The sequence below is a fragment of the Vigna umbellata genome, chromosome 6 (assembly GCF_029865625.1).
Source record: "Vigna umbellata cultivar VRB3 chromosome 6, Vumbellata_1.0, whole genome shotgun sequence".
In the NCBI taxonomy this organism is placed as follows: Eukaryota; Viridiplantae; Streptophyta; class Magnoliopsida; order Fabales; family Fabaceae; genus Vigna; species Vigna umbellata.
This window is the reverse complement of record NC_142170.1, coordinates 20,155,750-20,178,396: the sequence shown is the minus strand read 5'-3', so window position 1 is coordinate 20,178,396 and position 22,647 is coordinate 20,155,750. Positions and strand designations below refer to the sequence as shown.

Here is a 22,647-nt window from a genome sequence, read left to right as displayed (position 1 = left end):
TATTAAAATAAAAGATATTGAAAGTTATTTAAAAGTTTTTCGTTCTTTCAAACTTTTCATTGAAATGATTATTTGTTTACACCTTTTTATTTTCTTAAAATATTGATTGACCAAATTAGACACTACCATATAGAATATGATAGACAACTTTTAGTGCAAATGCATTATTTTCATCCCTATAACAAAAATTATAACCGTTGCTTCACTTTGTCATTGTGATCACTATAACTATTCATTTAGTGTATGCAAATATTCAAAAGAAAGAGAGGGTATGCTGTTGTGCAGAGGAGCAGAGGAGAGGAGCAGAGCAACAGAGGAGAGAGAAAAAGAATTAACGTCCGTTTATGTGGATTTAACGGAAGGGACTTGATTGAAGCAAATTTTACTACGTTTGGACGAAATTGACACTTTTAAACCAAGTTTGGACGTAATTGAAACTTTCTTAAAATTGTGGACTAACTTGACACGTTACAGCCAAACTGGGGACAAAACAAGCAATTAAACCTAAAAACTAATAGCCTAAAGAAAATTTAGAAACTGATTTGGATGTGTAGGGCTATGTCGTCTAATATCTCTACGTCCTCCTCTATTCGTATTTCTTATGTCCGGTCCTCGTACTCGCTCCTCAATTTCCTCGTCAGTCCGGGGGTGGGAGACCTGCGAAAGATTCTCCGATGCCAAAGTCAGTTGAGAGCAATGGCATTTTTCTATCGAATAGTAATAAATGTGCAGTAAATGCAACCTATCTACCACTCACCCTGGATCTGTATTTATAGTTTTCACTATGGGCTTGGGATTAGTGAAAAGTTAATCACGGTCCAAATTCAGCCCAATAGCTTTTAACCTCAACTTACATTAAACCTGACTAATTAGCAGTATGGTCGGCCGGTCTCCTAAGTTCGGCTCTTGGATCGGCCGGCCCCTATGGGCGTCATGTGTAACAAGCGGCGTGTCTGGCCGGCCTTCATAGTGTATCCGGCTGATGAGGTAAAATCACGGCCGGCCCCTATGGGCGTCATGTGTAACAAAACGGCATGTCTGGGCGGCCTTTGTAGTGTAGACGGATGATGAGGTAAAATCGCGTGATCTCAGACGTCTAGGCGTCCGGTTTGTTGCATCGATCCTTCGATGACGAACCAGAATAGCACGTTTGGTCTAATGTAGACGCCCGGCCTATTTGGCGTCCGATCCCTATTGGTACACAAGCCCCCCAAGCCCTAGTATACGCAGTATACGTAGGACTTAGGGTGTGATGCGGGGAGAACTGATGGACTCGTACTGGGCCGGATTTCATGGGCTTTTGGATTTGGACTTTTGGCGGGAAACACGTGTCATCTCTGCAGTGGCGGAAATCGAAACGGCTTTGAATCTAGAACGTTGATCGTGCTGGCTTTTGACGGTGCGGATGCGTTTGACGGTTACCGAAATTTTTCTATAAATAGGAGATGGGAGCGCTGTCATTTTCCCTTTCTCCGTTTCCGCTCAAGCTTTGAAATTCTTTTTCCCTCAGGTAATAAATGACTGTTGTCCATATTGAGTCTGCTTCTGAGTCGTCGGGCGGAGTCCAAGGGGGTTCAGCGAGGGGATGAGGGCGCGGGTAGCAATTCTTCAATTTCAGTTTCCTCTCGTTTTCTGGAGGAGGCCGTCAGGTCTTCAGGGCCGGATCCGGAAGAGCCGGCTACGACGGGCGACCGAATATTCCACGGCGTCCCTATCTTCTTACTGAAGGGCGGTGTCCGTGTAGAGGGTTCTCCCTTCGAGCCGGACGGTCAGGGAACAGTGGTGTCTGACTGGGCTCCCTACGTTGCTAGCTTGTATGCGTCGGCATACGCCGTCCGCAGGGATCTAGAGTGGAGGGTCAGTCGCACCCATATTGTACGGGACGTAGAGGACTCGAGACTGATCCGGGCGGGGGTCAGTTTGAGAAACGAAAGGGTCTACTACGGGAAGAGGTCGAGCCCGGACGACTTCTTCTACATGTACGTTCATGTCTTCAGTCAGCTTTTCGTCCGGGTGCCCTTCACAAAATTCCAAACGACCGTCCTCCGCGAGGCCAACGTGGCCCCAGCTCAACTGCACCCCAACTCTTGGGCGGCCGTGCAAGCGTTCTTGGCTATGTGCTTGGCCGTAGGCGTTACTCCAACGATCCCGGTCTTCTTCCATTACTTTGAAGTCCGTCCGCCTCCTAGTGGCGGTTGGGTGTCCTTCACTTCGATTCGGGATAGGACTCTCTTCCGCCCTTTCTCGGATTCATTCAAAAATTTCAAACACCACTATTTTAGAGTCATTATCGACGTTGCCGGCCGCCACGAATTCCACGATGGCGAGGGGAACCCCTTGTTCCCTTTTTATTGGACGAGGGAGCCCCGGAAAATAAAGGCGTTTCTTGCGGGAGTGTTGAGTCCGGTCGACTTAGAGGCTGTGAGTACCATCAATGCCCTCCCCAGCCAGATTTCCGCCCGTCACTTGGTCGAATGCCTTAGTCTTGAGGACTGTGGACAAAAGGCGTTCGGTATGGTATTATTATATTGGGTTTGTTTGTATTTAGTACGCTGATCTTAACGTTTCTGAATTGTCCTGTCTCTTTCAGATCTCATGACGACTCCTACTCCCCGTCAATCCAACTACATGGCCGTCAGGAAGCGAGGTGGGGCGAGCTCGTCCTCGGGCAAACTGAGGGTTGCGTCAAACGCTCTACGTCCTCCGCCTTCGAGACGATCTTCCTTGACTGGCCGCCTGCCCCCGGTGCTTTCTACGCAACTGCAACAAGTCCTCCCAACTGAAGCGACCGGGGGTTCTACTCCTGGGAGTCAGGCGCCAGGTCCGGACCTCCCCCACAACCTCGTGGCCGTTCATGTGGATCCGTCTTCTGAGGCGGCCACCATCTTTGTGGCTCTGTTGATACGGAAGAGGAAGTACCCTTCGGGCCATGGTCACAAAGAGAAGGAGGCCTCGTCCTCCTGGTCAACTTCTAAGAAGGCCCGCAAGGGTAAGGAGAAAGAGAAGGAGAAGGTCCCCTCAATTCCTCTACCGGGCGGGATCTTTAGTCCGGAGTTCAGCATGAGCGACCGGACAAAGTTTCATATGAGCTCCTCTCAACGAGCTCTTATTGAGCCGCTTTCAGAGTTGGAGCTGACTAACGCCATGTTAGAAATGTCGACCCGGGCGGCTTCCCTTGCATGGTATCTGAAAGAGTTCACCGATCGTCCGGGGATGGAGGACATCCGTGCCGAACTCTTGGCTGAGAAGAAGAACTCGGCCAGCCTCCAATCGACTATGGAGCAGCTGATCCTGAATCAAGAAGAATATGATAAGAGGATCGAGCAGCTGGAGGTCGACCTCGAGAAGTCTAAGAGGAAGGTTGTTGATGCTGACGACCAGCTGGCGGTTGTCTGAGGGGATCATGAACGGCTGCAGGAGGAGTGTAGTCAGCTGATGATCAAGGTTTCCCAGCAGAGGAGCTCTGAGGTCGGGCTCCGGAAGGTGAACCAGGCTTTGACCAGTGATCTAACCAAGGCCACGAAGAAGATTGTCGAGCTTGAGGCGACCGTCGTCTTTGAGCATGAGGAGGGTTTCAATAAAGCCCTCCGTTAGACGTCCCTTCTGGCCGGTGTACAAGAGTCGTTCGCCCTGGGCTTTGACATTGAGAAGGACGTTTTCGATGGCGTCCTTGTGGATCTTAACTCCCCGGTTGAAGACGAGGGGCCGGGGATCGAGGGGCCCTCCGTAGCTGCGGGAAACGTTGAGGCGGGGGAGGCAGAAACTGAAGAAGGGGAAGAAGATGGAGGAAACAATTAAAATTTTTGCTTTTACATTTTGATTTTTTTTTTTTTGCAATGTGAATTCTTGTGGCCGCCCGCCCAACATCTTGGGTTGTCGAGATGTTGGTCGGGTCGTCCTTTTGTAAATGCTGACACGTTTTGGTGTCTTTGCTGATCAATACACAACTCCATTTACTTTGCCTCATTTAAGTTTCAACGATGTACTTATTGCTCATTTTTTTCTTCGTGTATTGATTATACGGGGAAAAACCCTTAGACCTTTTCGGAAAGACCCTTCCATTTACCGTTCGTCCAAGTTGACAGTGGTTCCCGGGGAACTCTTCGTTCATCAACTTGGACTTTTGAGGCGCGGACGGCAGTGGTTCTTCGGAAAGAATCTTCCATTTACCGTCCGTCCAAGTTGACAATGGTTCTCGGGGGAACTCTCCGTTCATCAACTTGGACTTTTGAGGTGCGGACGACAGTGGTTCTTCGGAAAGAACCTTCCATTTAACGTCCGGCCAAGTTGACAGTGGTTCCTGGGGGAATTCTCCGTTCATCAACTTGGACTTTTGAGGCGCGGACGACAGTGGTTCTTCGGAAAGAACTCTTCGTTCACCGTCCGGCCAAGTTGACAATGGTTTCCGGGGGAACTCTCCGTTCATCAACTTGGACTTTTGAGGCGCGGACAACAATGGTTCTTCGGAAAGAACTCTCCGTTCACCGTCCGGCCAAGTTGACAGTGGTTCCCAAGGGAACTCTCCGTTCATCAACTTGTACTTTCATCGTGTTTTAACGAGGCTAGGGGTGAGATAAGGCGGACGTCCTATCATTTGAATTAATCATTGAAAACAAAAATACAAGTTGGATAGCTCATCGAAACAAAATTCAACAGAAATAAAATTTTAAGTGTGTGGCGTTCCAAGTGTTGGGAATCGGCCGTTCGTCCGACCATTGCAGCCTGTATGCCCCGTTTCCTAGTGCTTCGACCACCCGGAATGGTCCTTCCCATTTCGTCGCTAGCTTCCCGTGCGTAGAAACTCGGCGGGCCTCTCCAACCTTCCTTCATACCAGATCTCCCTCTTGAAAGCTCCTTGGCCGGACCTTGGAGTTGTACTTCCTCTCCACCATGCGCTTGCATGCTTCGGCTATCAATGCCTCTCGGTCTCGTCGCTCGTCTAGAGAATCCAGTTCAATCCTCAGCTCTTGGTCGTTCAGTTGTAGGTCTTCCACTTGTCGTCGCAACGAGGGCTCCCCCAGCTCAACTGGTAACATGGCGTCAGTGCCGTATGTTAAGTTAAAGGGAGTGTCCCCGGTTGTCCCATGAGGCGTGCATCGGTAAGCCCACAGGACTTCCGGTAGCTCGTCGACCCATGCTCCCTTCCTTTCTCCTAATCGCCTCTTGAGCTCGGCGACCACAGTCTTGTTCATTGCCTCCACTTGCCCATTCGTCTAGGGATGCTCTACCGAGCTAGTGACATGTTTAATCCCCAGGCCTTTGAAAAATTCGGCCAGTTTCTTGTCAATGAACTGGCGGCCGTTATCTGTGATGATTGTTTGAGGGAGGCCGAAACGACAAACCAACTTCCAGCAGAACTTCTGGACTTGGGCGGCCATTATGGTTGCCAAGGGTTCGGCCTCCACCCACTTGGTGAAATAATCCACGACCATTAGGAGGAACTTCTTCTGGGCCCGGCCTATGGGGAATGGTCCCACGATGTCCATGCCCCATTGAGCGAACGACCATGGCGACGCGATCGTATGCAAGGTGTGAGGAGGCAGGTGCGTGTTGTTGGTGTGCGCTTAGCAACTGAGGCACTTATGGACGAACGTCTTGGTGCCTACTTCCATGGTCGGCCAATAATATCCCGCTCTCATCACCCGAACTTTCAATGTCCGCCATCCGGTGTGAAAACCACAAATGTCGTTGTGGAGTTCATCCATCACATAGCATGCTTCTTCTGCCCCCAAGCACTTGAGAACGGGGGTGGAGAACCCTCTTCTATACAAGTTGTTCCCCACTAGCAGGTAGCGGGCGATCCTCTTTGCCTCACTCGGTTTGACGGGCCGTCCGTCATCCTGCCGGGACATGATGTCCCTCATCTCGGATCGCCAGTCTCTCTCCCCGCTTGATACCGCCAGTTACTCTATTGAGGGTTGAAGCAATACCTGACGTACGACGGTTGTCAGATGCCCCTTTTCTTTTCCTGAGCTGAGCTTGGACAACATATCCGCCCTGGTATTTTCCTCCCTTGGGATGTGTTGGATGTCGACTTTGTCGAACGTCCTTGCCAACTCTGTTGCGCGATGGAAGTATCGCAACAACTGCTCCTTTTTTACCTAGAAGTCGTCATTCATCTAGCCGACGACCAGCTGTGAATCCGTCCAGCAGGTGATTCTCTTTGCCCTCATATCTCTTGCCAACTCTAGACCGGCCACCATGGCTTCGTATTCTGCCTGATTATTGGAGACCTTGAACTTAAATATCAAAGAGTGCTCCAATAGGAATCCGTTGGGGCCTTCCAAAACTATGTCAGCCCCGCTGATTGACCTGCCGGATGCCCCATCCACGTATAGATTCCACTCGTCCCGGTTGGAGGGGGTAGTTCGGCCGCGAAATCTGCCAAGTGTTGGCCCCTGACCGACCCCCTTGGTTCGTATCGTAGGCCGAACTCTGACAGTTCTACTGCCCATGCCACCATTCGCCCAGCCAAGTTCGGTTTTCTCAGGATTTTGGAGATGGGGAAGTCGGTTCTGACAATCACCTGGTGACTTTGGAAGTAGGGGCGAAGTCTTCTTGATGCATTTAGCAGGGCCAGTGCTACCTTCTCCACCTACTGGTACCGGGTTTCTATGTCCAGGAGGGTGCGACTTACAAAGTATATCAGCCTAGGTTGGGGCCGTTCCTACATCAACACGGCGCTGACGGTCAACTCTGACACGCCCAGGAAGACGTGTAGATCTTCTCCTGGTACGGGGCGATTCATCATAGGCGGGTTAAGCAGGATGGTTTTGACATCCTGAAAGACTTGTTCGCACTCGGCGTCCCATACGGGGCCGACTCCCTTCCTCATCCTCCGCAGGACGGGTTTGACCCTCTCAGCGAGCTTAGGGATGAATTGCGATAACGCTGTGAGGCGTCCGATGAGCCTATGGACTTCTTTAAGGGTGGCCGGGCTCTGCATCTGCAGTACCGCCTCGCATTTATCAGGATTAGCCTCAATCCCTCTGGATGTAAGCATGAAACCCAGGAATTTTCTGGCGGCTACCCCGAATGTGCACTTGGCCGGGTTTATTCGCATCCCGAACTTCCTAACTTGGTGAAAGACCTCCTCCAGGTCCCTGACGTGGCCAACTCCGTCCACCGAACGGAGGACCATGTCGTCCACCTAAACTTCCATGCACCTGCCTATTTGCTCCTGGAAGATCCGGTCCATCAGCCGCAGATAGGTAGCCCCGACATTCTTCAAATCGAAGGGCATTACTTCGTAACAGAAGTTCGCCCTCTCCGTGATGAAGGTCGTCTTTTCTCGGTCCAGCCCATACATCAGTATCTAGTTATACCCAGAATACGCGTCCAGGAAGCTTAGCATCTGATGTCCAGAGGCGTCGTCCACCAATGCGTCTATGCTGGGTAAGGGATGAGAATCTTTTGGGCAGGCCTTGTTCAAGTCGGTGTGGTCAGTGCACATGCGCCACTGCCCACTGGTCTTTTTTACCATCACCACGTTAGCTAACCAAGTAGTGTAGGTGACCTCCCGGACAAAGCCTGCCTCCTTCAGCTTTCCCACCTCATCTTCGACGGCTTTCCGCTTTTCTTCGCCCATCCGCCGCTTCTTCTGAGCCACCGACGGGCCTCCTTGAACATTGCCAGCTTATGACACATGACCGTAGGGTGGATCCCCGACATGTCGGCCGCTGTCCATGCGAACAAGTCCCTATTCTTCCACAGGAGCGACCTAAGTTCTTCCTCCACCCCGGGCTCCAATCCCCGAGCCATGGTAGTCGTCTGGGAGGGGTTCTTCCCTATCAGGACGGGTTGGGTTTCTCCCATCGGTTCCAGCCGATCTTCCGTGTTCGTCCTCGGGTCAAGGTCGGCCATGGCGACCTCGGAACCGGTCGCCCTCCGTTTCCCTTGTCGGGTGTGCAACTTCAAACCGGCGGCATAGCATTCCCGGGCCGTTTTCTGGTCTGCGCGGACAGTGCATATGGTTCCCTTCTCGGAGGGATACTTCATTGTGAGATGGGGTGTGGATATGATCGCCCCGAAGGCGTTCAGGCATGGTCGACCGAGCAACACGTTGTACGAGGTGTTGGCTTCGACCAGCAGATACTGGACCCTCCTCTCTTCGTTGGACCGCCCGGTCCCCAACCTCGTCCTTAACTCCACGTAACCTCGGGTGTCTACCCTTTCTCCCGCGAAGCCTACGATTTGTCCGTTGTAGGGAACGATGAGATCTTCTGAGATGTCCATCTGCTGGAAGGTCTTCCAGTAGAGGATATTCACCGAGCTCCCCTGGTCCACCAAGACCTTGCTAACACCGTAGCGGGCGATCTCAACAGTTATAACTATCGGGTCATCCTGATCGGGATCGGGCGCGTGGAAATCTTCATCCGAGAAGGTGATGGCCGGCATTGTGCGACGTGACTTGCCCACCGAATGTACGGACTGTAGGGCCCGCACGTGGCGCTTTCGGGCGGACAATGACGACCCCCCTAGCAAAACCTCCCGAAATGGTATTGATGTGTCCTCGAAGGGGACGTTCGCGACTCCTGCTCTGCTACGTTGTCGCTCGGAGTGGGGACGTTCGACCCTATCATTCCTGGGCCTATCAGACCTGTATGCCGGCTGCTGGGCGGGCCGCTCCGCGGGTGCTTGAGGACGATCGTTGCGGATGTATTCCTTGAGCTTCCTTGCCCGGATCAGCTCTTCGATTTTGTCTTTAAGGGTCACACATTCCTCGGTAGTGTGGCCCATATTCTTGTGATAGGCGCAATGTTTGCTCCCGTCCGCTCCCGATGGAGTTGGTCGCTTCATCGGCTCGGGGAGCAAATCCGTGCTCAATGCCTCCCGGAGAATCTTCTCCCTTGGGGAGTTCAGGGGGGTATACTGTTGAAAGCGGGGCCCCCGTCTTGGTTCCTTCTGTCTCTGGTCGGCCAACTTTCCAGCCGAACTGCTAGGCTTCCCACCGTCCGTCCTTTCCCCCCTAAACTCCTAGCTTTCCTTCTTGTAAGATAATTCCATCTCTTCTACCCTTATCTCGTTTGCCGCTCGTTCTCTCAACTCTTCCATCGTTTTGGTGGCCCGTCGACAGACGCTGTCTTTAAACGGTCCCGGCTTAAGAGCCGGGAGGATGTAATGAAGGGCGAGCTCGGGGCTTAAAGCCTTCACTCGCTGGACGATCTTCTGATACCAGTCCATGAACGCTCTCAGTGTTTCTTCTTTTCCCTGCTTGAGGGTGACCAATTCGAACACGGTCAAGTCTTGCGTGCTGTTGGCCGCGAATTGCTGGTTGAACAGCCGTTTAAGGCCGACGAAATTCTCTATAGAGTTGGGGGGTAGAGAGTTAAATCATTCCAGTGCTTCGTTTTCCAAATGGCGTCGTTGCCTGTTCTGAACGCCATGGCGTTTGAGAACGTTTTGATGTGAACCTCGGGATCCGTAGTCCTGTCATACATTTTGAATTGCAGTGCCATGAACTGTTCCGAAATCTGAACGTCCATTATGTTTTGGGCGAAGGGAAGCAATAGCGTGGATGAAGGCTCCGGCTTCACCACCATCCGCCTATCCTCGACCGCGCTCTCCGCTTGCACTGACTTAGGTTTGCTCCCTTCGGCCTCGGATTCTATTGGCCTCCAAGTCTTGTCACGCCCGGTGTCCTGTCCCGTGTGTTCCTCTGCGGTGGCTTTTCCCTTCTCCTTTTCCCGCTCGTCTTCCCCGTCCTTTCCTCCGATCTCCCGGGCTAACCGGGCCTCACAATCGGTCTTTACCGCCGCCAGCTCGTCCTCATGACGTTGTTGCATCTCGTCCATCTTCTGTTGTAGAACTCTGATTATCTCAATCGGGTCATCCATACTCATATTTCTCGTGGTCACCATTGGGTTTATAGAACTACACGGCCCCATGGTGGGCGCCAAATGTTTCAAATGTGTAGGGCTGTGTCGTCCAATATCTCCACGTCCTCCTCTGCTTGTATTTCGTATGTCCGGTCCTCCGTACTCGCTCCTCAATTTTCTCTTCAGTCTGGGGGTGGGAGACCTGCGAAAGATTCTCCGATGCCAAAGTCAGTTGAGAGCAATGGCGTTTTTCTATCGAATAGTAATAAATGTGCAGTAAATGCAACCTATCTACCACTCACCCTGGATCTGTATTTATAGTTTTCGCTATGGGCTTGGGATTAGTGAAAAGTTAATCACAGCCCAAATTCAGTCCAATAGCTTTTAACCTCAACTTACCTTAAACCTGACTAATTAGCAGTATGGCCGGCCGGTCTCCTAAGTTTGGCTCTTGGATCGGCCGGCCCCTATGGGCGTCATGTGTAACAAACGGCGTGTCCAGCCGGCCTTCATAATGTATCCGGCTGATGAGGTAAAATCACGGCCGACCCCTATGGGCGCGTCATGTGTAATAAAACGGCATGTCCGGCCGGCCTTTGTAGTGTAGCCGGATGATGAGATAAAATCGCGTGATCTCGAACGTCTGGACGTCCGATTTGTTGCATCGATCCTTTGATGACGAACCAGAATAGCGCGTTTAGTGTAATGTAGACGCCCGACCTATCTGGCGTCCGGTCCCTACTGAAACTAAAAAGAATATGTTTGTTTTAAACATATGTAAATTAATACCAAAAACTAATTAACATCCTTTCTACAATTAAAACTCCTTTTCTAAAATAAGTAACTAAGCTTTTTGTTCTCCACTTTTAGCATTTGTAGCATTTTGTATTAATTAATTACTCTGTTTTTAATCTGGAATATTTAAATACATATAGAACATAAATAAAATTTTGGTTGAAGTGTAAATTTTAGTTTGTCATGTGATTCAACCTAGTTCAATTACTAATTATTAAAGTTATTATTTACCCTTAAAAATAAGGGGGAATATGAACCCAAACCATAATAAATACAAGAAGTCTTTAATTAAAAAATATTATTACTCAAATGTACTTTTTAATTTAGATAGTTATTTAATAAATTTATTATTTTTTAAGAACAATAAAATTTTATTTTTTAAGTTTATTTATTACATCTTTTTTTATAATTTGAGATTTTTGACACGTTTTCCTTAATTTAAGAAATTTCACACAATACTTCACAAATTAAAATAACAAATAAATAAAGAGAAAATATGAAGTTTTTTTTAATGAAATTTTCAAACATAACATGTTTCAAGTCATAATAAATAATCTTAATTTTATTCAATCTTTTTAATGATAATAATAATAATAATAATAATAATAATAATAATAATAATAATAGAAATAGTAGTAGAATAATACATTACAAACAATATAATTAAAATTTTATAACAAAATTAAATACCAATGTAACAATAAATATGCTATAGACATTTAAAGTAATAAATATTTACTTTTAAACAATGATAATTTAATTTCAACAAACCATTTCTAAATAGAAATAAACATTACAGTAATAATTCATAATAATAATTTATAGTACCAATAATTTGATCTAATAAAACACAATAAATTTATAATGACAAAACAACTATAAAATACAGAAAATTTAAATATAATAAATAAAAAATTATTTTTTATGTTGTATGTTATTTTTACAAAAACAAATAATATGAGAGTAGAATCAAACATGAAAATAATTAATTACTTTTATAAAATTAAATACATTAAAATTAATAAACTAATTTTCTTAATTCAAATATAAAATAATAAATTTTACTATGTATTTTAAAAATATTTATGTAAACACTTAAAAATTAATCTAGGAATAGTTGTGATTTTAAAAATATGATATTTGATTATTTTATTATTTTATTAATAAAATATCAAAACTATAAATAAAATTTATATGAATGAGTCCATTTTATAAAAAATCATAATATCTATAGTAATTTTTTTATAAAGTTATTATCTACCTTTATTTTATAATTCAAACTTCATTTTTTATTCTTTTCAAGGTTAGAGACTAGGGGTGGGCAAAATGCAGTTCAGTGCACTATACTATAAATAATTGTAGTTAACTATAAAATAGTTCAAGTGAACTGAACTGAACTAAAAAATAGTTCAAAGAAATTGAACTGAACTAGTTTTTAGTTCAGATACACTAGTACAATTCAGTAAACTGGTACAGAAAACATCAACAATAATACTACCCTGGCAGCAACTAAGAAATTAAACTTGAATCCTAACATCTGTGGTCTGTCTCGACTACGACTGCAGATTCATCGAAGAAATCGAACACCCGCCACGCTCAGTCCACGTCGACCCTCGCCGTCGTCGCTTTCCTGCTGCCGCCATGTACATGATCGGCCAGCGTCCTGCCTCCGACAACGCTGTCCGTCCCTTCCTGCGTCACACCCGCCACAACGGTGGTGACCGCTCCCCCTTCAACCCCGTTATCGTCCTCCGCGGCCGCGCAACTGCCACCTCCGCTACCAGCAAGGAGGAAAGTCGAGGCTTTGAGCTCTTCTACGACGATGGTGTCGGTTCTGGCTTGAGACCCTTGCCTCCGAGCATGTCAGAGTTTCTACTCGGATTTGGATTCGATAGGCTTCTGGAGCAACTGTCTCAGATTGAGATCAACGGTATTGGAAGGTATGAGCACGCTCCTGCGTCAAAAGCAGCCATAGATTCCTTACCAACCATCGAAATTGATAACACTCACTTAGCCATGGAATCACACTGTGCGGTGTGTGATAACAGTTGAAAAACTGTTATTTTCATGCTTAAAAGTGATACTAAAAGCAACCTTTAGACTTAGAAACTAGCTTGAAATCATGCCTTTTGTTTATATTTTCAGAAATAAGAGAGCTGGACAGGTTTATGCTTGATTTAAGTGTTTTTGTGCAGGTTTTGAGGTGAATTTGGTGAAAGAAGTGAAGAATAAGAGAGAGGACATTAGAAAAGACAAGAAAGAGTGCAAAAAGGAGAAGTCGAAGGCACCGCTCAGCGGCAAACTACCGCTGAGCGGCACTCAAGAGGTGGCGTTGGAACCGCTGAGGGGCAAATGGCCGCTGAGGGGAAGAAAGAAGACGCGTAACCACCGCTGAGCGGTAAATGGCGCTGAGCGGCACTTTTTGGGCTTGGGCTTTTGTAATCTTTTGTAACTCTAGATTAGTATATAAGGGCTTGCACGTCCTTTAGTTAGGATCTTTGGCAGAAACGAGGCAAACACTCTCTCTTTCACCCCTTTGAAGGAGGATCTTGGATGCTCAGGCTACCTCTTCACCTTTATTGGGTTTATTCTTTCATACTTTCATTGTTATTCATCTAGGTTCACCATGAATATGGTGAACTAAACCTTGTATGTTTGTTGGGGAATCAATGTAATCTCTTGAAGCTCTCATATATGGATTTGTTGAATACATCTTTGAATTAAGACATATGCTTTCTTTTCATCATTAGTTAGGGTTTTTCCTCTTTGCTCAATGCTTGCATTGTTTAACTCATTCTAATGCATGATTATTGGTTTTGTTGATACGGACACGTACGGGGAAATCTAGAACCGGGGAATTTCTCCCAATATTTTACTGACAACATTATATTGGTTGCCTTAAGCTCCTGCACTCATGAACTAATCATTAGGAATGCTAGGAATTGTATGAACTATTTGATTAGGGAGAAGCCATCTAGAATGGTACATTAGAGAGTGGCATTAACAATGATGATTTGAAAGAGGAATTCCTAAAATATATGAGAGTGGATGAGATGAAATTGACCCCCAACAACATATTCATTCATATATTCCATTGAAAGTGTTTATCTTTTGTCTTTGCCATTGATCAAAATTCATGCATACATGTTTATTTTCTGTCTTGCATTTTAAACTCAAATATTTCGTTTGTAAGTCTTAGTTAATCAAGAAACCACATAACTAAACTAGGCCGTGAGTCCTTTGGGAAGAACGATACTTGGTCTTACCAAGTTTTATTACTTGAACGATTCGGTCATACTTGCCGATTGTGAAACAAGTTTGTGACATCATATTTTGGTGCTTACAAATTTGTCCATCAAGTTTTTGGCGCCGTTGCCGGGGACTCGTGGTTTAACTGGTTAATTTGTGTGATTATTGATTATCTTTGACTTATTTTTTTATTTTTAATTTAAATTTCGAATTTTTTTAATTTTATTTTATTTTTCTGTTTATATTTTTCAGTTTGTATTTTATTTGATTTTATTTTATTTTTCTGTTTTCTGTTTTTCTGTTTTCTATTTTTATTTTCTGTTTTTTATTTTTCGGTTTTTATTTGATTTGATTTTATTTTAGGTTAGATTAGATTAGATTTTTTTTAGGTTAGATTTTATTTTTATTTTTTTAGATTTTATTTTATTTTATTAGATTTTATCTTTTTATCTTTTTAGGTTAGATTTTATTTTATTCTTATTCTATCTTTTAGGTTAGGTTAGATTTTATTTTATTTTATCTTTTAGATTAGATTTTATTTTTTAGATTAGGTTTTATTTTATTTGATTCTATCTTCTAAATCTCTTATCTTCTTATATCTTTTCAATCTTTATTTTCTTTTCTCTATCTTTTTGTGCTAACAATTGTTTTTAGGGTTTTGTGCCTAATGTCTGCAGAATGCAATTTGGTCAAGAGTTTAATTATAGGGGCACTCAATTCTACCAAAGTAATCTCAACCAATGGTGGGAACCTCACTCAAGCATGGATCAAAGCCAATTTTGGCAAGCTGCTGGACAATTTGAGAACCAACCACAACAACAATGGCAGCAACAACCCTTTCTATCAGGAAGTTTGGATAGGTTGGAGGACACCCTTCAACGATTTTTGAAAAATTCCGACTCTACTCAGAAAAGCATTGAAGAATCATGTAAAAGAATGGAGATGCAACTTCGTCACATTAGTCAGATATTAAATGATGATGTTAATACTGATGTTAACCTTAAGGAGGAAGGGCAAGTCATTATCACTGAAAGTGACAAGATTCTTGATGAGGAAAAATTAGAGGGAGATGAGGAAAGGGTAGAGAGAAAAGAGAAAGAAGAGTTGAGTGAGAAAGATAAAGATGAAGAAAAAGAAAAAGAATTGGTTGAGAGAAAAGAGAGAAAGAAAATTTGTGTGAAGATAAAGAAGTTGAGGAGAAAAAGAGAAAGGAAGAAAAAAATAAAAGAAGAGAAAAAGAGAAAATTTAGGGAGAGAAAAAGGAAGAAAAAGAAGATGAGAGGAAAGAAGAAGAAATCACATGAAAAATCACATCCTCATCTAAAGAAGAATCATAGGAAGGAAAAGAAATTTAAGTGCTTCATGGAAATCTTCAAGAAATTGGAGATTAAAGTTCCTATGATTGAGACACTGCAACAGGTTCCTGGTTTGATCAAATTTCTGAAGAAGTTCAGTAGGAAGAAGAAGAAAAAGAAGAAGGAACTTGAGCTTTACTGGGTCAAGCTAATGACGTTAAAAGAGCGCTTGCTGGGAGGCAACCCAGTGAATTTAAAAACTTTTGATTTGGTTTTGTAATTTTTAATTTGTGAACATTAGTTTTGTAAATATTTTTGTTGGATCCAGCATCTACTGAAGGATGTTAGGTTTGTAACACCTACTGATGGGTGTTGGTGAGAAAATTTTGCACCTACTGATGGGTGCTGGTAAGTTTGAAACACCTACTGATGGGTGTTGGTGGATTTTGGGTCAGGCTCGTGACGTTAAACAAGCGCTACCTGGGAGGCAACCCAGTTGATTGATTGTTTTCTGTTTGTCTATTTTAGTTAGGGTTTGCATAAGCATTTTTAACATTGAATTGCAGGGAACCTATGAGGGGTATGCTAGGAAGGCACGTAGGTCAAGAAAAGAAGGAGAAGGGCACATCACGAAAGTGCCGCTGAGCGGCATTTACCGCTGAGCGGTACTAACGCAGATGGGCTTAAGTTCCCCTTAGCGGAACCCGAGCCCATTGGGGTATTTTTAAACCCTAAGCTGCACGTTTTTACACTCTTTCAAGTTCTTCTATGCATAAACACTTCCACACCTCTTCTCCTAGGTTTTCCACATCTTTCTACTCTTCCCTCTTTAGAAGATTTCTCTTCCACTCACTTTTATACTAGTGTGCCATCAAAGTTTGGGGTTGGAAGAGAGCATTCTAGTTTGGAAGCATTCTCATATCATCTAGCATCTCCACCCAAGTAAGTAAAATGCATTTTGTTCATTCTAGGGTTCTTGAATTTGAATGTGATTGTCAAAGCATGAATACTTAGGGGTTTTAGTTTCTATGCATGATTTGATGATATATTTGATGTTTGAACCGATTAAACTGCTTGATTATGAACTGGAAAACTGAAAATTGCATTTGGGTGGAGTTAGGACTGTTTTAAAAAGAGATTTGCAAAAATCTGCAGATCACCGCTGAGCGGCATTTACCGCTGAGCGGCACTCTGCCAGATTTGTTTTTTCTGGTTTATTGCGTGTTTGAATGTGGCACTGGTGGCGCTGAGGGGAAATTCTGGCCCTCAGCGGTGGTTTAGCTTCAAAAGGAGTTTTGTTTTGTGTTTACTAATGATTAACATCATGTTCTGTGGTTTTGGATTTATGTTTGAATGCAGGAATGGCATCCTCTTCAGGAAAGAGATTGAAAACCATGGCAACCAAGAGAAAGGAAAAGGAACCAGAGCAGCCCCATAATGGCAGGTTCCTCTCTAGGAAACATGAGAAGCACTTTAGGGTGGTTCAGGACAGGAGACTTCTAATGGAGAGAAAGGTTGGAATGATACCTAACTTTGCTCCTCAATTTGGAGAGCAAGTGTTAGGGAATGATTGGGGGAAGCTAGCCACTTATCCAGCACCTGCCAACATAGCTGTGGTGAAAGAATTCTACACCAATGCAAAGAAGATTGGTGATTATCCAGCTGAGAATTATTTAGGCTATGTTAGAGGCCATGCTATCAGGTATGATCCTGACTCCATAAATAACTTTCTGGATACTGTGTGGGCTGGTGAGCAATGCCAGTTTGCTCTTAGCATGGAGGAAGGTGCTGATTATGAGGATGTGGAGAGAGTATTGTGTATACCTGGAGGACACTTCCAAAGGAATAGATCTGGCTCAGTGGTTAACATTAGGAGGACAGATTTGACTCCTCTTGCAAAGTATTGGATGGCGTTTTCTCATGCCAACATTCAGCCATGTTCACATGTGTCAGATATTACTCTCAGCAGGGCACTATTCATCTACTGTGTTATCAGAAACTTGAATGTTAATATTGGGCAGGTGATAGCTGATGAGATTAGTGTGTGTGCTAACACCTCAAACAACAAAGCACCACTGGGACATCCTTCTTTGATCACTCACCTTTGCAAGCTAGCTCGGGTGGACACTTCTGTTCCACCATTTGAGAGGCCAAGAAAAGCTATAGATGAGGCCTATTACAGACAGTATTGTGGAGGAGAGGAGGCAGCCCAGCCAGTGCCACCACGCCAGGCTCGTAGAGAGAGAAGGCCAGCACAGAGCAGGACTTCTGCTGATACTCATGAGGCAGAACCATTCCAGATGAGGGACATGTATATGTCTCTTATAGGTGCTCAGTTGCAGTCCATCCACAGAGGGCAGGTGGCCACGGCTGAGATGATAGTGGGGATGTATGATACCCCTCCAGCACACAGGTGGACTATGGATGAATTCCATAATGTGGTAGCTTGGCCAGAAGAACCAGTATATGGAGGAGCTGGAGCAGCTGAAGCTTCAGCCAAAGATATGGAGGAAGATGAAGCTGAGGAGGAGGATGCAGTTGATGAAGATGATGATGAAGAGGAAGAGGAAGATACAGAGAGCTCGGACTGATGAGGAGCTGAGATAGCATTTACTGATGAATGCTATCATATGATTATGCTTTTGTGGTTTAAGTTTTCTGAACTTATTTGTTTTTGTTTTTAGATTAAGGTTTGATGTACTCTATTGAACACCTGGTTTGTTATGATGGTTTGCTATTAACTGTGATTGTGTGATAAGTAATGCTTGATGATGCTTATTGATTGATTGATGTTGAGATGATGTGCACATTAAAATGCTTATACAGGTGATTCACAAGCTTTGTGAACAAATGCATAATATCATGATTGTGATTGTGAAATTAAGCAGCATGTGCATGTCAAATGTGAATGAGCTTATATGTGAGGTTTTGAGCTCCAGAGTTATTATTGTTGAATGCTATTACTTTGAAAGCATGAATGACTTTGCCCAGGTTTTCTATGATTGAATCAATTGCTTGTTTTGCATCATATGATCAAAGGCCGTGTTTTTGAAACCCTTTTTATTGGCCAAATTCATAAAGTTAGCCTTCTAAAAGAGAACACGTTGTGTTCTATCCTTTGAACCCTTAGCCTTAAATATACACTGAACACCCTTGATTGAAAATCTTTACCTTGAGTTAAGTAGAAGATCTTGTGTGGTATTGTTAAATGTTCAAGTTTGGGGTTATTGGGGAAACATGAAAAAGGAAAAAACATTGAGCTAACAGCTAAAAAGTAAGAATATGCAAAGAAAAGAAAAAAAAAAAAAAGAAGCAAAGCTCAATGCAAATACAAAAGCAAAGGCAAAAGAAAGTTGGGAATGAATAAGAAGATTGTGTTGTTATGACTCTCTTAACTCAAGGATTTTGTGATCCAGAAAAACCAAATTTCTTGTTAGCCCAGCCACATTATAAGCCATTGAAAAGTCCTTGTGATGATGCATGCTTGTGAATGTATTTGATTGTGGTTAAATGAAAGGCAAAGTTGATTCATGTGACATTGTGATAGTGGAGTGAATGAGTGAAACACTTTACCTCTTATACACTTGTGTGTTGAGTGAAACACTTTACCTCTTATACACTTGTGTGTTGAGTGAAACACTTTACCTAGTGAGGAAATATTCCATAAGCACATGAACATCCATGCTTAATTGATTGATCATTCATGAAAAATAGCATTTGTTGGAATTTAAATGACTTTGTGAACACTAAAGCATGTGCACATCTTGAATTAACTCTTGGTCATAAGTTTGAGTGAAGTTATTACTTATCTTGAAAAGAGGATTTTGAATGAGTGAACCATCATATGAATTGGTTGGAGATGGAGTTACATTTTGTTTGCTTGAGGACAAGCAAATTTCTAAGTTTGGGGTTGTGATAACAGTTGAAAAACTGTTATTTTCATGCTTAAAAGTGATACTAAAAGCAACCTTTAGACTTAGAAACTAGCTTGAAATCATGCCTTTTGTTTATATTTTCAGAAATAAGAGAGCTGGACAGGTTTATGCTTGATTTAAGTGTTTTTGTGCAGGTTTTGAGGTGAATTTGGTGAAAGAAGTGAAGAATAAGAGAGAGGACATTAGAAAAGACAAGAAAGAGTGCAAAAAGGAGAAGTCGAAGGCACCGCTCAGCGGCAAACTACCGCTGAGCGGCACTCAAGAGGTGGCGTTGGAACCGCTGAGGGGCAAATGGCCGCTGAGGGGAAGAAAGAAGACGCGTAACCACCGCTGAGCGGTAAATGGCGCTGAGCGGCACTTTTTGGGCTTGGGCTTTTGTAATCTTTTGTAACTCTAGATTAGTATATAAGGGCTTGCACGTCCTTTAGTTAGGATCTTTGGCAGAAACGAGGCAAACACTCTCTCTTTCACCCCTTTGAAGGAGGATCTTGGATGCTCAGGCTACCTCTTCACCTTTATTGGGTTTATTCTTTCATACTTTCATTGTTATTCATCTAGGTTCACCATGAATATGGTGAACTAAACCTTGTATGTTTGTTGGGGAATCAATGTAATCTCTTGAAGCTCTCATATATGGATTTGTTGAATACATCTTTGAATTAAGACATATGCTTTCTTTTCATCATTAGTTAGGGTTTTTCCTCTTTGCTCAATGCTTGCATTGTTTAACTCATTCTAATGCATGATTATTGGTTTTGTTGATACGGACACGTACGGGGAAATCTAGAACCGGGGAATTTCTCCCAATATTTTACTGACAACATTATATTGGTTGCCTTAAGCTCCTGCACTCATGAACTAATCATTAGGAATGCTAGGAATTGTATGAACTATTTGATTAGGGAGAAGCCATCTAGAATGGTACATTAGAGAGTGGCATTAACAATGATGATTTGAAAGAGGAATTCCTAAAATATATGAGAGTGGATGAGATGAAATTGACCCCCAACAACATATTCATTCATATATTCCATTGAAAGTGTTTATCTTTTGTCTTTGCCATTGATCAAAATTCATGCATACATGTTTATTTTCTGTCTTGCATTTTAAACTCAAATATTTCGTTTGTAAGTCTTAGTTAATCAAGAAACCACATAACTAAACTAGGCCGTGAGTCCTTTGGGAAGAACGATACTTGGTCTTACCAAGTTTTATTACTTGAACGATTCGGTCATACTTGCCGATTGTGAAACAAGTTTGTGACATCATATTTTGGTGCTTACAAATTTGTCCATCAGTGTGCAAAGAAGCTTTTGAATTAGGTACCGCGGTGAGGGAAATGTCGTGTAAGCATATATATCACTCTGAATGCATCTTACCATGGCTAGCTTCGAAGGTTTTCAATTTGGGGTGAAATTTTTTATTAAAAGAAAAATCTGTGGTTCAGTTAACTGTACTCAAACTCTGTAAAGTTCAGTTTATTTTAATTGTACTATAGAATAGTTTATTTAGTTTTTAGTCAAAACAAATTTAGTGTTTTTAAGTACATTATAGTATGGTTAACTATAGTTACAGTACAGTTTATTGAACTATGCCCAGTCCTATTAGAGACCATAGATCTTAAGAGAAAACTTTACAAATTCATCACTAAAAATAGAGTAAGTTCACTTTTTGTTCCTTTTTGAGTTCGAACTTTTTGGATTACATATGACTTATGGTTTAACGCATATGACTCAAAATAGTTTAAAGTGAAACTCTCTTTTTGTTTGTTATTAGAAGGATATGTTTATAATTTTTATTGGGGTTTTAATTATTTAGTTAGATCATCCTATGAGAAATAGAGTTCTAAGGAACATTTTTGAACTATAAGGTTTTTTACTTAAGGTAAGAGAAGCTAATAATGTTTTATTCTAATATTACTTGGTTGAATTTATCTATTATATTTAGTATGAATGAATTGACGGGAAAAAAATATTTAGAATTGTGCTTGAATAAAATAAATTTATATACGAATGAAATTATGTAATTAGTTGAATTGATTGAAATCTATGCAATACTTATATAATGTAGTGAAATGAACCATTAAGGAGACTCATATTGGTCAAATTAGTCTACCTCTAAAAATCTAATGTGGAAATCTAATGGTGTACATATGTTTTAGGATAATGATACTTTGACAATATCTTTTTGACAACATTTTAACATCATCTACGTGTCATTCTGTGATTGGTCCATGTTGGTGTTTATGATTATTATTATTGATTGTGGAATAATTTTGAACCAATCATAGAATGACACGTAGATGATGTTAAAATGTTGCCAAAAAAATGTTGCCAAAGTATCATTATCCTATGTTTTAAGAACCAAGAAATGTGTAAAAAGAGTGAGATGGGCTAAATTGGAAACTTCATGATTTTTTTATTAATGCACACTCGCTAGGCAAGCTAAATCTCCGTCGAGAAAGCATAAAAAATAGGATCACAAAGAGCATTAGAGCTTTTCACTTGTTGAATGAGTCAGAGTTCGTTAAGCGAGTTTGATTTAAAGAAGCTCCCAAACTTGAGTCACTAAACAAGTGACTAAATAGTTGAGTGAGAGGAAACTTTAAAATGACCGAGAGGCAAGAGCGATTTGTTCATTAAGTGAGTCCAACTTCGATAGGTGAATTTATGTGTTTTTGGTTCTAATGCTTGACTTGTTAAGTGAGTCACTTATTCGTTGAGTGAGTACATCCCTATTAGTAACTCGTTAAGTGAGCACATGATTTTGTTGAGCGAGTCTGTGATTGATTAATAAGATATATGTTTGAAATTTAGAAATTTTGTTGTGGATTACCAATGTTATGGAATGGTGATAAGTTTAAGAGGTTGAAAGAATACTAAAACAATGGAATGATTTATATAAAGATGTATGCATTATATGTATATGGTCTTTCATGAGGTGGAATGCCATATTGATTTGTCTAGTGTTATGCATGAGTAGGGTCCATGTTAGGAAGTCATCCTAACTCTATTAAACTCATGTACTCATATAGAGAATGAAGGTTAGGTGGTGAGAGTTAAAAGAGGTTCCTCTAGCAGGATTTGGGACGAAGATGCTATAAGTGAATTAACCATATCATGAGGGATTTAGACATGGTAAATTTTAGTTGATCTTGACATTGTATTTCATGGTTATATGACAAGTATATGACTTCACGAGTACTCGACTCAATGCATAAATATTTTGGAATTGGGTCTAAAATAGCCTATGTCATGGCATTGAGCTATGCTAAGGGGCGCTAAGTGCCAGTTTTAAATTCCAAATCAGGGGCTACTTTCACTTTAGGGCGTTGGATGATAGAGAGTACCGTTGGGCATAGGTTCCAATGGCCTTTGGCATTGAGCTCTAGGTAACACCATTAGGCACCCTCATTACAAAAAGCTTTAGGGTTCGCTAACATTGGGCACCAACCTAAGCTGTTGGGTGCTTGATGAGTGCATATTTATGCCCACATTTATGTTTGAAAATTAAAATTTTGATGGGATAATTGTGTTTAAATGGTTTATTTTAAGT

The 22,647-nt window shown here is 42.6% G+C and overlaps 1 protein-coding gene and 1 pseudogene across 1 annotated transcript; one reads left to right on the top strand and one right to left on the bottom strand.

Annotated features, from left to right (window-relative positions):
• Positions 1 to 4,826: 4,826 nt before the first annotated feature.
• Positions 4,827 to 5,192, bottom strand: LOC148196929 (uncharacterized). Its single transcript, XM_088093547.1, has one exon. The coding sequence runs from the start codon at positions 5,190 to 5,192 to the stop codon at positions 4,827 to 4,829; it is 366 nt and encodes a 121-aa protein (XP_087949673.1).
• A 6,954-nt stretch (positions 5,193 to 12,146) lies between these two features.
• On the top strand, positions 12,147 to 20,506 carry LOC148196928 (putative E3 ubiquitin-protein ligase RHC2A pseudogene; annotated as a pseudogene).
• Positions 20,507 to 22,647: the final 2,141 nt, after the last annotated feature.

Coding starts and splice junctions, on each gene's coding strand:
- LOC148196929 (XM_088093547.1), bottom strand. CDS start 5,192: ATGAACAAGACTGTGGTCGCCGAGCTCAAGAGGCGATTAGGAGAAAGG.